The sequence below is a fragment of the Macaca nemestrina genome, chromosome 2, assembly GCF_043159975.1.
Source record: "Macaca nemestrina isolate mMacNem1 chromosome 2, mMacNem.hap1, whole genome shotgun sequence".
Classification (NCBI taxonomy): domain Eukaryota; kingdom Metazoa; phylum Chordata; class Mammalia; order Primates; family Cercopithecidae; genus Macaca; species Macaca nemestrina.
The window spans coordinates 158,867,207-158,883,301 of NC_092126.1; the positions used below are offsets into that span (position 1 = coordinate 158,867,207).

The window sequence follows — 16,095 nt, forward strand, 5'->3', positions numbered from 1 at the left end:
CAAGTTGAGAAGCACACTGTAATGAGAGGAGCACATCCTACTCACTCTCTTGCCCCCCAACACTGTGCTTGTGTCCAAAGAATTAAGTCAGAGTAACCTTCAATGGTAATGAACTTTGAGGCCATGAATGTTCACTGAGCCTCTCTCTGTCCCCTTGTTAATAGGCATCACAATAAAGCAAATTTTCTCCTCCTACTTCTCTACAGTGGCAGATAGGTCAAAAGACTCACTGACATCAATGCTATTCATTCATAAATGTGTATTATTCTTAAATTTCTATTGTTAGCTTCTTGGTCATCACCCACTAGACTGTGGACTCCTCAAGAACAAAGACCTCAGTCTTACTTATCTATTTGTTTTGGTATCAACCTCTGCTCCCCGCTGTTAACACATGGTAGGTGCTTAATAAGTACTTGTAAAATTGGCTTTCATTTCAGTCCCTCCCCGTTCCATAATGCCCCATTCTCTACCCTCTTTAGTTCATGCATTTGGCTAAAGATCAAAGATCAAGTTGGCCTCTGACTAATTTATTCTTTTTTTTTTTTTTTGATGCCCAACAGGAAACACAGTTAATTTATCCTTAAATACCCTTGTGAATGTGCCAACCAGTTGACATTTCAGGGGTGGCATGTTTATTAATAGACAATTGTGTCATATACCTGAAACAAGGTTCAGGGTCTATGCTACTCTAGTCTATCAGCAGTAATAGCTTTCTGTAAGTTACTAATAGTGTGACGTTGCAATAAGTGGGTAATAAAACAGGTAATCAATTGACTCATTGAAGGCTAAAATTAGAAATGAGCTCAGGAAATGTTGGTATCGCTCAACTCCCCAGTCCTCCTTTACAGAAAAGAAAACTAAAGATCAGAGAGGGCAAAGTATTTTGCGGGTTACATAGCTGGTTTATAGAAGGATTGGAATAAAAGTCCAGTTTATTATCCTTTCTGTGATACACGTAGTCATTGAAAGTGTGTGTCATAAAAGCACGTAAGCTACAGAAGTGTATGGAAGAGGGCAGGCCCGCAAGCACAGCTGTGTTGACTGACTAGGCAGGATACAGGCAGATGTCATTGGTGATTCTAGAAGAAGGCCTGGTTGGAGAACATGGGCAGAGATGAGGGGCAGGTGTAGATTAAGTGTCTAGATTAAATAGTAATAGTGTGGCCTGGTGAGTACAGCATGGCTTTGAAACCTGGGAATCCCAGATCTGACACATATCCCTTTGTTACTTAACTTCTCTATTGCTGAATTTTTTAATCAGTAAAAATGTGCCCATAAAACTGACTTCTCAGAGTTGAGTTAAAGGAGACAATGGATGTCTTATAATATTCAACCTAGCCTCAGGAAAGAGTTCTGAGAGATGGTGGTTTCTGACATCCTAATGGAGGTCAAGCCTTGTGGTCATTCTAGGAGGTTAAAATTGAGAGCCTATTTCCCCTGTCAATCTTTGGGACACTGCTGGGCAATGATGAGCTCTTATGTTGGTGAGGGAGGACCTATCCTCATTGAGCTGATAACTCTCTAGATCAGGGGTTGGCAACCTGTAACGCCATGAGTTAGAATCAGTCAGCTGCCTATTTTTGTAGGATCCACAAGCTAAGAATGATTTTTGCATTTTAAATCACTAAAATAAAATTTTAAAGTAATAATTTGTAAAATGTGAAAATTATATAGAATCCAAATTTTAGTGTCCACAAAATTTTATTGGAGCACAGCCACACCCATTTGTGTGCATATAATCTGTAGCTGTATTTGTGCTGTAATAGCAGAGTATAGTAGTCATGACAGAGATTGTATGTGATGCTCTCATCACTGCACGCTGAAACAGAACACCACACATCCCATGATGCAGCTATGGCTCAACAATATTTCAAATGCCATGCATATGGTCATACTGTGACATTCTCTATCTTTCTTTCTTTTTTTTTCTTTTTTAAGACAGAGTCTCACTCTGTCACTGAGGCTGGAGTGTAGTGACACGATCTTGACTCGCTGCAACCTCTGCCTCCTGGGTTCAAGTGATTCTCCTGCCTCAGCCTCCCAAGTAGCTGGGATTACAGGTGCCTGCCACCACACCCAGCTAATTTTTGTATTTTTTGTAGAGACAGGGTTTCACCATGTTGGCCAGGCTGGTCTCGAACCCCTGGCCTCAAGCAATCTGCCCGCCTTGGCCTCTGAAAGTGCTGGAATTACAGGCATAAGCCACAGTGCCTAGCCCATTTTCTTTTCTTTTTATTAAATTACCAATGCATACCCATCGTGTCAAAAGAAGAAAAGAAGAGAAAAGGGGACTTTAGATGTCATGCATTTAAGTCACAGTATGAATTATTTTGGGGTGTGGAACAGGGATTATTTTATTATCAAAATAGATGGCAAAGCATTGTGTGTACTATGCAATGACAGTATAGGTAGGCTAAAATAATAGTTCATGTTAATATTACTACACTAAGCACATATCACAATATTCCCAAGTCACAGGAAAGCAGCCATAGAAAAAAACAGAAAATGTAAAATGGAATGTCTTTTCCTAGCGGAATGTCTTCTTAAAATTAAATATTGAAAATGAGACTGCAACCAAAGCAAGTTTCTGAGTGCTTCATTTGTAAGCCAAGCAAGGAAAGCCATTTAGGGATGAGTTGATTACATTATGTTTGATTGCAGCAGCCAAAGAAATGTATCCAGAGGAAAGAAACTTGTTCAAGACCATGCAAAACTTGCTTAAGACTGCTTTGGAAAGAATAGTTGCTCGGAGAGTTGAAATCACTGGGAACAGTATCAATAGTTAATTTAAAAACAAGGCAAATGACTTTGAGTGGTTTTCTTTGAATCTTGATGAGCTGACAGTTGCTACCAATACTACTCTGCTGTTTATTTGAGTCAATGACAAGTTTGAAGTGACTAAAGAATTAGCCTATATAACTTCTGTGGAACAACTATAGGCAAGAATAATTTTAATGAAATTATACAGTTTAAATGGGTGAATTTTATAATATGTGGATTAAATCTCAATAAAGCTGGGTTTTTTTTGTTGTTTAATGAATATTTTCAAAGAACAGAAATGCAATATTTCAGTATAAACTGAAGTAGGATCCTCTAAGATGTATGACAATTGACAGTGGTAGAAATATGTTGGAACAGAACCATCTGTAGTTGGGCATATTTGCAAAGCTTGTAAAATTGTGAGGCATTTAAAATATATGGTTATTCACTGCACGCATGAGCAAGTATTTTGCAGAAAATATTTGAATATATCATGTGTTATTGAACCAGTAGTGTCAAGAGTGAGCCTTATACCCTCTAAATAGATTTAACCATCATTGGTTCCATGAATTTTTGTCAGATAGAGAAGCTGAATACTGTCACTCACCCTACTGTACAGCAGTTTCGTGGCTTAGTAGTGGCAACATTTTATTGCAAGTTTTTGAGCACAGGGCTAAGATTAAAATTTTCAGTGAGAAGAACCACTTTCAACCACTGTTATTAAACACTGGATGGCTTTTGAAATAATCTTTTGTTGAAGGTTAGATAATGCTTCTTTTTTTTTTCTTTCTTTTTTTTTTTTTTTCCTTGAGATGGAGTCTTGCTGTCGCCCGGGTTGGAGTGCAGTGGGTCGATCTTGGCTCACTGCAACCTCTGCCTCCTGGATTCAAGCGATTCTCCTGCCTCAGCCTTCTGAGTAACTGGGACTACGTGTGTGCCACCACACCTGGCTATTTTTGTATTTATAGTAGCGACGGGGTTTCACCATGTTGGCCAGGTTGGTCTCAAACTCCTGACCTCAAGTGATCTGCCCTCCTCAGCCTCCCAAAGTGCTGGAATGACGGGCATGAGCCACTGCGCCTCACCTGACCAGATAATAATGCTTCTTAATGAATTCAACTTACAATTACAAGGCAAAACAGCACTTACATGCAAATTTTATCCTGCGGTAAAGTCATTTTAACAACTAATGTTGTATGACTCACAAGTAATGTAAAACAGTTTTCCTTACTTACCAGGTGGTCAAAAGTTACAATGAGAAGCAAGATCTCCCTTCCCACACAAATTTGCAGCAGACATATTTTATGAAGTTAAACTATCGTCTCAACAGCTGCTTTTTGGCCCCCAATGCAAGCGCAAAGAAAATTTTTTGAAATTTCCGTATCTCAAAATCTATTTTCTGTGGTCATTGCAAAAGATTATGTGTAGCAGAGGGAGGCCTTTTCTGAGTAAAAATTTCCTTTAAGACAGTCCTCTCTCAAATTGCCCTGGAGGGGTTTCCATCTAATCAGTCCTAACTCATAAAAAGAAAAAAATTCTTTTTTTTTTTTTTTTTGGTAACAGCTTTATTAGATATCATTCACGCACCAAACAATTTAATTCACTCATTTAAATTCAGTGCATCAGCCAGGTACAGTGGCTCACACTGCACTTTGGGACGCCAAGGCGGGAGAATCACTTGAGGTCAGGAGTTTGAGACCAGCCTGGCCAACATGGTGAAACCCCATCTCTACTAAAAACACAAAAATTAGAAGGATGTGGTGATGAGAACCTGTAATCCCAGCTACTTGGGAGTCTGAGGCAGGAGAATCACTTGAGCTCAGGAGGCGGAGGTTGTAGTAAGCCAACATCATGCCACTGCACTCCAGTCTGAGTAACAAAGTGAGATTCCATCTCAAAATTAAAAAATAAAAATAAAAAGTAAATTCAGTGCGTCACCACAATCATTAACACAATCAATTTTAAAACATTTCCATCATTCCAACAAGAAACCTGAACTTCTCAGTCATCATACTCCAAACCTCCCATGTCCCCCAATCCCTAGACAACTGCTAGACTGCATTTGGCCTCTGTGGATTTGCTTATACTGAACATTTATTATAAAAGGAATCATACAACATGTCGTCTTTTTGTCTGGCTCCTTTCACTGAGCATAATATTTTTGAAGTTCATCTATGTTGTAGCCTGCGTTAGTATTTCATTCCTTTTTATGGTCAAATAATATAGATGGTCTTGACTTGTAATCATTTGACTTGTGATCTTTTGACTTTACAGTGGTACCCATACTGTTTTCACTTTCAATACCAGCATTCAAGAAATTACATGAGATATTCAAAACTTATTATAAAATGGACTTTGTGTTAGATGGTTTTACCCAACCATAGACTGATGTAACTGTTCTGAGCATGTGTAAGGTAGGCTAGATTAAGTAATGATGTGTGGTAGCTTAGATGTATTAAATGCACTTTCAACTTATGATGTTTTCAACTTATAATGGGTTTATTGGAACGTAACTCTATTGTAAGTTGAAGAGCACCTGTATTCCATTATATAGATATACCACATTTTGTTTATCTGTTCATCAATTGATGGACATTGGGTTGTTTCTACCTTTTGTCTATCATGAATAATGCTGCTATGAGTTTTCTGTGTGGACATATTTTCATTTCTCTTGAGTATATACTTAGGAATGGAATTACTGCATCAAAATGATAACTCTATGTCTAACTTTTTGAGGAACTGTCATACTGTTTTCCAGATTGGCTGAACCATTTTACATTCTTACTAGCAGTATATCACAGTTCCAATTTCACCACGTACCCACCAACACTTGCAATTACCTTTTTGTTGATAGTTATTCTAGCAACTATGAAATGGTATCCAGCGCACTCTTAATTCTCCAAGTTGGGGCAATGGGGAAAGCGATCATTCATACTACTCCATACTTGGTCCATGTGAGGACACCACCCTGGGAGCTCAGCTCTGTAAGAACATCAGGTCATTTCCATTGAAAATGTAAGTTTTATTCAAGGTAGGGAAGAATTCCAAAGATTATGTCCTATTGGTAACTAGTTTTTCTTTTCTTTTCTGGGATTATAGTTGTGAGCCACTGTGCCAGGCCAAACTTAATTTTAAAATAAACGTTACAGCTTGGTGTGGTGATTCACACCTGTAATCTCAGCGCTTCGGGAGGCCAAGATGGAGGATCACTTGAGCCCAGGAGTTTGAGATGAACTTGGGCAAGATGCTGAGACCCTGTCTCTATGAAAAAAAAATTGTTTATGATTTAGCCAAGCATGGTGGTACATGCCTGTAGTTCCAGCTACTCAAGGGGCTGAGGTGGGAGGCTCTCTTGAGCCCAGCAGTTTGAGGCTGCAGTGAGCTGTGACTGTGCCACTGTGCTCCAGCTTGGGTGATAGAGCAGGACCCTGTCTCCAGAAAATAGATAAATAAATAAAATTAAATTAAATTGTCATCACCATCCCAAATTTAGAAGAAAAAAAAAACTAGTTTCCTTTGCCATGGATAGAAAATAGCCATAAGAAACATAAACAAAAATAAAGTGTTATTAGATTACCAGGAGTTTGATTGCCAAAGCCTCTGTGTCTGGGGCCTGATCTCTATTCCTCACAAAAAGGAATGTGTAATTATTAGAGAAGAGTTAAAGATATCTTAGCAATACATGAGATTTTCTCATTGTGTAATCAGAATGACTGAAATTTGAAAAGGCATAACTTTCCCCTCCAGGTGAATCACTGTTATCTAATGCTGTGTCCATGGACACTTAAAATCATCTTGTGTGTCACAAAGGCAGTGGTCCTCAGAGCAGAGCACAAGCAGAGTCACACTAAAAATACAAAAATTACCCAGGTATGGTGGCGCGTGCCTGTAATCCTAGCTACTCAGCAGGTTGAGGCAGGAGAATCGCTTGAACCCAGGAGGCCAAGGTTGCAGTGAGCCAAGATCGCACCATTGCACTCCAACCTGGGCAACAAGAGTGAAACTCCATCTCAAAACAAACCAAAACAAAACAAACAAAAAAACACAGATTGCTGATTCAGTAGGCCTAGGTGGGGGCCTGAAAATATGCATTTCTAAAAAGTTTCCAGGTCATGCTGGTGCTGCTGGTCTGGGGAACACATTTTTGAGGACCGATGCCCTAGTTGTGTCATCTCTCATTTTAGGAATAACTGGACTGGGTAAGGTTGAGAGGTACAAACCCCAAAGAGGGGCAAACCTATTCCCACCCATTGTTTTCAATTTTCCTCTTAAAGAGCAACAAGTCCAGGCCTGGTGCTAGCATCTCTGGGGACAATGTTTTAATCTCTGGAACCACTCGCTTCCTCTCTGAAGAGATGTGAATTACAATTTGTGGCCACTGCAAGAGCTTTCTGATCTCAGTCAAACCTCCCATAGTCTTGATGGGTGAGTAGAGGAGGAAGTAGGTGAGAAATCAAACTCCTTCCTGGGGAAAATCTCTTTATAGAACTCCAAGAGTTTCATTCCAAAAGATAATAAATAAAATAAAATAATAAAATAAGAAGCCCACAAAATCTCTTATGATGTGAAATATATTTTTAGAGCTGACTAAATTCAGTGAGGTGAGTAGATAAGCAATTGTGAAATTTTATAAACCAAGACTCAAAAAGCCAATGCCTGCTCCTTTCGAAGGTCAAGGTGTTTTGGAACACATCTCCAGTGGTTAAACACATGGCTGGGCGCAGTGGCTCTCATCTGTAATCCCAACACTTTGGGAGGCCAAGGTGGGCAGACCCCTTGAGCTAAGGAGTTCAAGACAAGCCTGGGCAACATAGTGAGACCCCATCTCTACTAAAAATACAAAATTTAGGCAGGCATGATGGTGCACTGCCTGTAGTCCCAGTTACTTGGGAGGCTGAGGTGGGAGGATTAGGCAGAGGTTGCAGTGAAGAGAGATTGCACTACTGCACTCTAGCCTGGGCAACAGAGTGAGACCATGTCTCTTAAAGAAAAAGAAAATCTTTACGTTGGTACTTGACCCTTTCTCTGAGCCCATTACATTGTTTGTGTACGAAGAGGAAGTTGCCACAGGAGTGCTCAACCGCTGTTCTGCCACCCAACAAAGCAAGTCATTTTCGTGTGTTCATGTTTCCTTCCAGCGCTTATCTTTATGGAGGCATGGTTTTTACATAATTAGAGATATAACGAGAATCCTGCCTCTTCAACTTCTATCATAGTAGAATAAGCACTTCCCGTCAATGCTGTGGTCTTCTGCATCGTTCTGTGTGTGGATAGTCATACCTCTCATCAAGGGTGGTCACCACATTTAAACCTCTGTTGTTGGGTAAGGTTGTTTTCAATTTTTTATACTGTATATATGTAATACTGCAGCAAATTATTTGTACATATAATGTTCCCTTCATTTGAAATTATTCCTTGACCAGGCACTGTAGCTCACGCCTGTAATCCTAGCACTTCGCGAAGCCAAGGCAGGAAGATTGCTTGAGGCCAGAATTCAAGACCCCCGTCTCTACAAAACTCAAAAAAAATTTTTTTTGAAGAAATTATTTAAGATAAAGTTCCAGAAGTAAATTTCTCGATCACAGGGTAAAAACATTTTGTTTTGTTTTGTTTTGTTTTAAGACAGGGTCTGGCTCTGTCACCCAGGCTGGAGTGCAGTGGCATAATCACAGCTCCCTGCAGCCTCACCCTCCTTGGCTCAAGCAATCCTCCCACTGCAGCCTCCTGACTAGCTGGGACCGCAGGCATGCGACACCATGCTCAACTAATTTTTTAATTTTTTGTAGAGATAGGGTCTCACTATATTGCCCAGACTTGTCTCAAACTCATGGACTCAAGCGATCCTCCCCCATTGGCCTCTCAAAATCATGCCCAGCCAAGAACATTTTTAAATTGCTCTTAATACTTGTTGCCAAAGTGTAGCATATTACTATGTAGCAATTGTAAAGCATATTGAATTATTTGCACCTACACCAGAGTTGGATATATCATTGTACACATTTTTAAAATATGTAAAATATTACACCAGTGTGGTGGCTCACACCTGTAATCCCAGCACTTTGGGAGGCCAAAGCAGGTGGATCACTAGAGGTCAGGAGTTCAAGACCAGCCTGGCCAATTTGATGAAACCCATCTCTACTAAAAATACAAACATTAGTCAGGTGGGGTGGTACAAACCTATAATCCCAGCTACTCAGGAGGCTGAGGCAGGAGAATTGCTTGAACCCAGTAGGTGGAGGTTGCAGTGAGCAGAGATTGTGCCACTGCATACCAGCCTGGGTGGCAGAGCGAGACTCCATCTCAAAAAAAAAAAAGAAAGGTAAAATATAATCTCACTTTTGTTTTAGTTGTAGTGTCTTTAAAATGAGTAAAAAATTAAATATTTTCCCCCACACATTTATTTAATAATAATATTTTCTCTTTTGTGAATAATTTGATCATGACAACCAACTTTTGGAAGTTAAATTGTCTGAATGCACTGTGGGTCTGAAGACCCCGGACTGTGTCTTACTTACTTTGCATTCCCTGTTCCTTGCACCTAGAACAAATCGGACGGCCTTCATTCATTCCTTCCTTTCTTCCGTAAATCTTTACTGAGCACCTGCCATGTGCCAGCTGTTCTGGATGCTGGAGACAGAGGAGTGGACAGGGAAGAGAAACTCTCATGGAAGTTAGGCAACAGGTAGCTAAGCCAGCAAAGAGACAAAGTAATTACATATCGTGATGAGGGCCATGGAGGAAACGAACTGAGGCGGATGGTCAGGTGAGTAGACCAGCTCCTTTAGATAAGGCCCCCAAGGAAGATCTGGCCTGTTGTTCTCCTGCTTAAATGTTCCCATGGCTTCTGCCATTGTGCTTAGAATAAAATCCACCCTCCTTTCCACAGCCTCTAAGATCCTGCAGCATCAGGCCCCAGCCTGTCTCTCTGACAACATCTCCCCACAATCTCCTCCTAGATCATGGTGCTCTTCAAACACACCAGACTTGTTCTGGCCTCAGGGCCTTTGCACTTACTGCTCTTCTAGCTGGAATGCCCCTTTTCTGATGTATATATGGCAGGCTTCCCTTCAGTAGCAGCTCTCAGTTCTGATATCAGCTCCTGCAAGATTTTGCTGACCATCCTATTTAAAGTAGCATCTCATACCCCACAAGTCACTATCCCATTGTTGTGTTTTTATTTTCTTCAGAGCGTTGATCACTGTCTAAAATCATTGTATTTAATTACTTTTTTACCCACCCCCACTACCCATCAGCTTACAGAAGCTCCGGGAGAGCAGCGACCTTCATCGTCTTGTTCACTGCTTCATCCTCGATACCTGATGGATGTGTAGAGATGCCTCGAGTACCAGGGATCGATTGAACAGCCCCCTCCTGAACATTACTCATGTAAAGCAACCATTTGCTGAAAAGTTAATTTCAGAGGGTATAAAAAACAAGAGTGGAAATGGTTCTGTCAATGTGTCATCAATTAGACATTTGAGTTGGGAATATTGCTTTCCACAAGTCATTTCTCTGGGAATGGTCTTCTGAATTAGAGAGGAAAATGCTGATCAGCTTCATGTAGTATCTAAATGTGATATCAATAAATGGTAGTAGTGACTCTAGGAAAGCTATATTCACACCTCTGTTGAGGGGCTGGAATTAGAGAGAAGGAGATAGGAGCTTAACAAGTATTTACATCTGGTTCTATAGACAGAAAAAAATCTTTGGGTCTAACTATTTAATCTTGATAGAAATGTTATGTTTTGATGATGCTCTAGAGCCTCATCATGGTGTTGCAGTGTTGCAGAATCAAAGTAGCTGAAGAGGGGCTCTTTTGCTTGAGACAGGGTCTCACTCTGTCACCCACGCTGTGGTGCAGCAGTGCAATCTCAGATCACTGCAACCTCCACCTCCAGGGCTTAAGGGATCCTCCTGCCCCAGCCTCCCAAGTATCTGGTACTATAGGCATGTGTCACCATGGTCAGATAATTATTTTAAAATAGTTTTGTAGAGACAAGGTCTCACTATACTGCTTAGGCTGGTCTCGAATTCCTGGGCTCAAGCAACCCTCCCACTTCGGCCTCCCAAAGTGCTGAGATTACAGATGTGAGCCACTGCACCTGGCTAGAGGGGCTCTTGATGGATTGAATTCTAATTCTAAAAGGCTCCGATATAGCTCTCTTGAGTTTACTTTATGCCTATATAACTGGATATTACTTTAGATTAATGGGCATGTCCCATTCCTTTGCATAGTGAATAGAATCATTGAAAAGCTCACCCTGAACAGTAGTTCTTTTGCAACCAGGTAATTATGGGTAAAGAGCTTTTCGTTTAACTGACTTGGTGACAACGTTACCAACATATAACATTGTTTCTATGGGAAAATGGAGTCTGTGTTCTTGACTTATAGATAAATACTTAGAATCTAGCCATTTCATACTAATAAATATCACCCCTTTTTCCTATCCAGGTTTTGAGTTCTGTGAGAAGTAAAATAAAGAGTACAACAGATGGACACAAAATATTACTTTTATAGAAGCTTATTTTTGAGAATGTGGCTTAGGCCTTCCTCCTACTGGATCATTACCTTCTTGGCACAACAATCCTGAATCCAGGTTCTCTCCCCAAAGGGAAACCGCAGGATCTGAGGTGAGTATTCCCAGTTTATTCTGAAATAAGTCACTACTCTTCATTTAGGGCAAAATGAATAAAGACATGCCAAGAGGCCAGGAGTGTTTCAGGAATTAAACTCCCTCCATATGCAAGGAAACATCAGCCCTGAGGAAGAAGCTGTTCCCCTCATGAAAGCTCTGTGCATTGTCTCTGTCATCCTGCAGTACTGAAGTCGAGTGTGGATTGAGTTAGGAGGGGGCATAACAGTGATTGCTGATTTATACTTTGAGGACTGCCTGACTTTCTTGCTGCCCATATTTTTCCAGATGATAAAGCCAGGGAAGAGTCAGGGAGCCAGATGCTTGGCAGTCCTCCATGCCTTCCTGGTTATACTTTTCATTCTATGCTCAGCAGATAAGTAATATAGAAAACCATGGAAATATTGACACTGTTATAATATGGTGGCATCAGTAGACACTGGTGATAGAGCACAGTGGGCACTACTCACTTGATATCTTGAACCTAAGACGTGAAGGGGTGTGATAGGCTCCTCTCAGTTTAGGAGACAGGATTTGAGACCCTGCATTTGAGATCCTGCTGCTACTTACGTGACCCCAGGCCACTTTTTCCATTTTTCTAGATTCCTGGTTAGGCTTTTATAAAGTGAATATAGTAAGTCTAAAATGCCATATAAAAATGGCAGAAAAGGAGAAAAGATTAGCAATACATATGTGAAGAACTTTTACCATTAAAAACCAAGAAGAAAACCAACTCAATTTTACAATGTGCAAATTATTTGAACAGGTACTTTACAAAAGAAGAGACATGAGTGTCTAATATGCACATAAAAAGATGTTCAACATCATTTGTCATCAGGAGATGCAAATTAAAACAAAAGTGAGATGCCACTACATACCCTTTAGCATAGCTAATATAAAGACTGACAATACCAAGTGTTGACAAAGATAGGGAACAACTGGAATTCTCATATATTGCTGATGGAAAATGGCATAACAACTTAGGAAAACCATTTGACCATTTATTAAAAAGTTATATACCTACCATGTGATGCAGCCATTCTATTCTAAATATTTACCCTAAAGAAATGAAAGTGTGTGTTCATAAAAAAATGTGTACATGAATACTTATAACTTTTTTTTTTTTTTTTTTTTTTTTGAGATGGAGTCCCACTCTGTTGCCCAGGCTGGAGTGCAGTGACGTGATCTTGGCTCACTGCAAATTCTACTTCCAGGGTTCAAGGGATTCTCCTGCCTCACTCTCCTGAGTAGCTGGGTTACAGGTGCCCGCCACCATACCTGGCTAATTTTTGTATTTTTAGTACAGATGAGGTTTTGCCACGTTGGCCAGGCTGATCTCCAACTCCTGATCTCAGGTGATCCACCTGCCTCAGCCTTCCAAAGTGCTGGGATTATAGGCATGAGCCACCACATCTGGCCTTATTTATAATATTTTTATTTGTAATAGTCAAAACTAGAAACAACTCAAATGTCCATCGACAGACGAATTGATAAACAAGCCATGGTGCATCGATACAGTGGAGTAGTGTTCAGATATAAGAAGAAACAAACTATGAATACACACAGCAAGGATGAATCTCAAAATGATTATGTTAAGTGAAAGAAACTGGCCCAAAAAAACAAAACAAAACAAAAAACTACATCTGTATGATTCCATTTACATAAAACGCTAGAAAATACAGACTAATCTCTAGAGACAGAAAGCAGATCAACGGTTGCCTGGGGTTGGGGTGGAGTGTGGGGGATGCAGCACTAAAAAGGGACAAGAGGAAAGTCTTGGGTGTGTCGGGAATGCCTGGTATCTTGGTTGCAATGGTAGCTACACATGTATATACATCAATCAAAACTCGTTGAACTGTACACTGTAAATAGGTCAGTTTATTGACATAAATTATAGCTCAATAAAGCTAGTTTAAAAAGAAAAGAAAAACAAGCCTTTGTTTAAATACTGATTCCAGGAGTTATTCAAGCTGAGAATAATAGCACAACATAATGGGTCTTAGACATGTCTTTGTTTTGGAAAAAGTGTTTAAATGGACCTCTCAGCTATGTAAGAACAAACCCCTGTCTTATTCTTGAATGGAGACTCTAGGACAAAAAGCACTTATGGGCGATCATACAAAAATGTTTTGTTTTCATCAAGGTCAGAGTTAAAAATTTAAACCCAAAGGCCAGGCGTGGTGGCACATGTGCTTGTAATCACAGCACTTTGGGAGGCTGAGTGGGGGATTGCTTGAGTCTAAGAGTTTGAGACCAGCCTGGACAACATGACAAAACCCCATCTCGTCTGAAAATACAAAAATCAGCCAAGCATGGTGGTGCATGCCTGTAATCCCAACTACTTGGGTGACTGAGGCAGGAGGATCACTTGAGCCCTGGAGGCAGAGGTTACAGTGAGCTGAGATTGTGCCACTGCACTTCAGCCTGGGCGACAGAGTGAGACTCTGTCTCAAGAAAAAAAAAAAATTTAAACTCAAAACTCTAGCCACAACTCAGAAGGTATCATTAGTTTACCTTCCTCTGGCTGGGGCTGGACACAGTAGAGTTGGGGCCCTGGACTTTAAGGAGGGAGAACTGGATTAAGAAGACCCAAATCCAAGTCGTAAAGCTGGTTCCTGACACATGGTGAGAGGTGAGGGGCTGAGGAACTAGAGAGAGGGTGAGAAAGGGAACTGAGAGGTGGGGACCTGCCCAATGCGCAGCCAGGAGCAGAGAGATCAAATCAGCTGTTCTAGGTTTTCTCTTTTCCGTACTTTATTTCCCACTCCCCAACACACCAGTCACCCACAAGACTTCAGTAAAGTTAGGTTAGATGCCATGATGTGATGTTCATTATGCTTGGAAACTTTACTGGGGGGCTGTATCCAGGTAGAGTCATAGAAGCTTGGAGATGTGATTACAAAGTTGCTAGATATGGCCATCAGAGAGGCCCGGAATGGTGGTCCCCAGCATATGGTGGCTAAAGTTAAGCAACTAATAATTTTGGGAAACATGTAAGTCCTCTTCAGGGATTCTCAGAACTACAGCTGGAGGAAAGTGGGTTTCCTGCACTCAAATGCGGGTGAGTAGAGCACAGTTCATTATTGAATGTTTAATGGAATGGTGACCTCCTAAAACATGGTAGCTTGGAGACATTTGAGATATCAAGAGATTAACCAAACTCTTGTGCCACCAACCTCACAAGGATATTTGGAATGTCCTAAGTTATTTTGGGCTTCAAGTCAGAAAAATGATTCGTAAGGCCAGCTCCACCTCTTCTATCTCAAAAGCTCGGAAGAGACCTATGGTATATGACAAAATGCTGGCTATAATTGCCTTTCTCTGGTTTGACGTCAATTAATGACCGGACTTTGTACCTGAAAGACAGTTAAAACTAAAGGTAGCCGGGGAGGGAAATCACTTCCTCCTTGGATTACCAAGCAAGAACAGCAAAAATGAAAGCCGTCACTCATCTTACTCTTCTTGCTCTCCTTTTTGTACACACAGGTAAGGAATATTTTTACATTTTAATTCTTCCAATCATGTATGTTGTCTTTGAGGTAGAATCAGCAGGCTTACGGCTACGAATTCTCCCAGCCCAGCACACGGTCTATTTTATAAATGAAGTTTCCTCTCCAGCTCAGCTCAAAGACACAGGCATTTTATCCTGTGATGGGAAGATAGAGCAGCAGCAAAAGTGGTCTATGGGCTGGGCGCGGTGGCTCAAGCCTGTAATCTCAGCAATTTGGGAGGCCAAGGCAGGTGGATCACTTGATGTCAGGAGTTTGAAACCACCCTGGCCAACATGGTGAAACCCCATCTCTACTAAAAATACAAAAAAAAAAAAAAAAAAATTAGCCAGGCATGGTGGTGGGCACCTGTAGTCCCAGCTACTCAGGAGGCTGAGGCAGGAAGAATCGCTTTAACTCGGGAGGTGGAGGTTGCAGTGAGCTGAGATGGCACAGGGTGACAGAGCCAGAGTCCATCTCGGGGGGTTTGGGGAGAAGAAGTGGCCTATGGAGTAAGACTTGGGGGCTCAGCAAACCAGAGGTTTGTCTTTGAGAGTTCCTGAGGCCAGATAAGAAGGACTAAGTAGGTTCCAAGGACCCAGTTCTCTACTGTAGCGTTCTGGATCCCCCCTCATGATAATCAGAGAGCTGACCGCAGGAAAAAGCCTCCTTGCACAAATGTACTTGAATTTGAGAAGGCTAAACCATAGGGAGTAGTTGTCATGTTGATTAGACTTCAGACATGTACTCTTTGTTCTGAGTTAGGAAGGGTTCTATGCGCCACATGTGGGTGAGATCATCAATACGTTGAGAGGTGAGGGTTGTGGGGGCCAATTGGCTTAAAATTTTGCTGAAAAATCACTGGCATGAAGTAGATGGATTAATAGGAAAAAAGGCATACAAGTGTATTTAATGTGTGTACCCAGGAGCCTTCAGCATGAACACCCAACTTCCTGATGAGGTATAGAAGCTTATATTTCATCTTGAAGTTACAGAAAGAAAGGGGGCTTGGATCTTGATAAAACAAGTTACGGAAGAAGGGAGAAGAGGAATTCTGTTGAGGGGCAATAAATGATTAGTAGGGAGAACAATCTGATCTGGGAACAAAAATGAACTTGTAGATAATTTTCCTTGGAATTTAAAGATCCTTGGAGACAGTCATTATCTTGACGAAGGGTCTGCTCAGGGGTGGTTTCCTTCTTGGTCTTCTTTCC

At 40.9% G+C, this 16,095-nt stretch overlaps 1 protein-coding gene and 1 long non-coding RNA gene across 2 annotated transcripts in view; both read left to right on the plus strand.

The window, feature by feature from the left end:
* Positions 1-9,230: 9,230 nt before the first annotated feature.
* LOC105470252 (uncharacterized) lies at positions 9,231-12,489 on the plus strand. Its single transcript, XR_980403.2, has 3 exons — positions 9,231-9,523; positions 10,014-10,146; positions 11,213-12,489. It is a non-coding gene; the product is annotated as an uncharacterized lncRNA (long non-coding RNA).
* A 2,282-nt stretch (positions 12,490-14,771) lies between these two features.
* LOC105470253 (mucin 13, cell surface associated) overlaps positions 14,772-16,095 on the plus strand; it is a 30,313-nt gene continuing 28,989 nt past the window's right edge. The window contains exon 1 of the mRNA XM_011722053.2: positions 14,772-14,879. Coding sequence (XP_011720355.2) covers positions 14,828-14,879 — 52 coding nt within the window. The 5' untranslated portion in view covers positions 14,772-14,827. The remainder of the gene's footprint in view (positions 14,880-16,095) is intronic.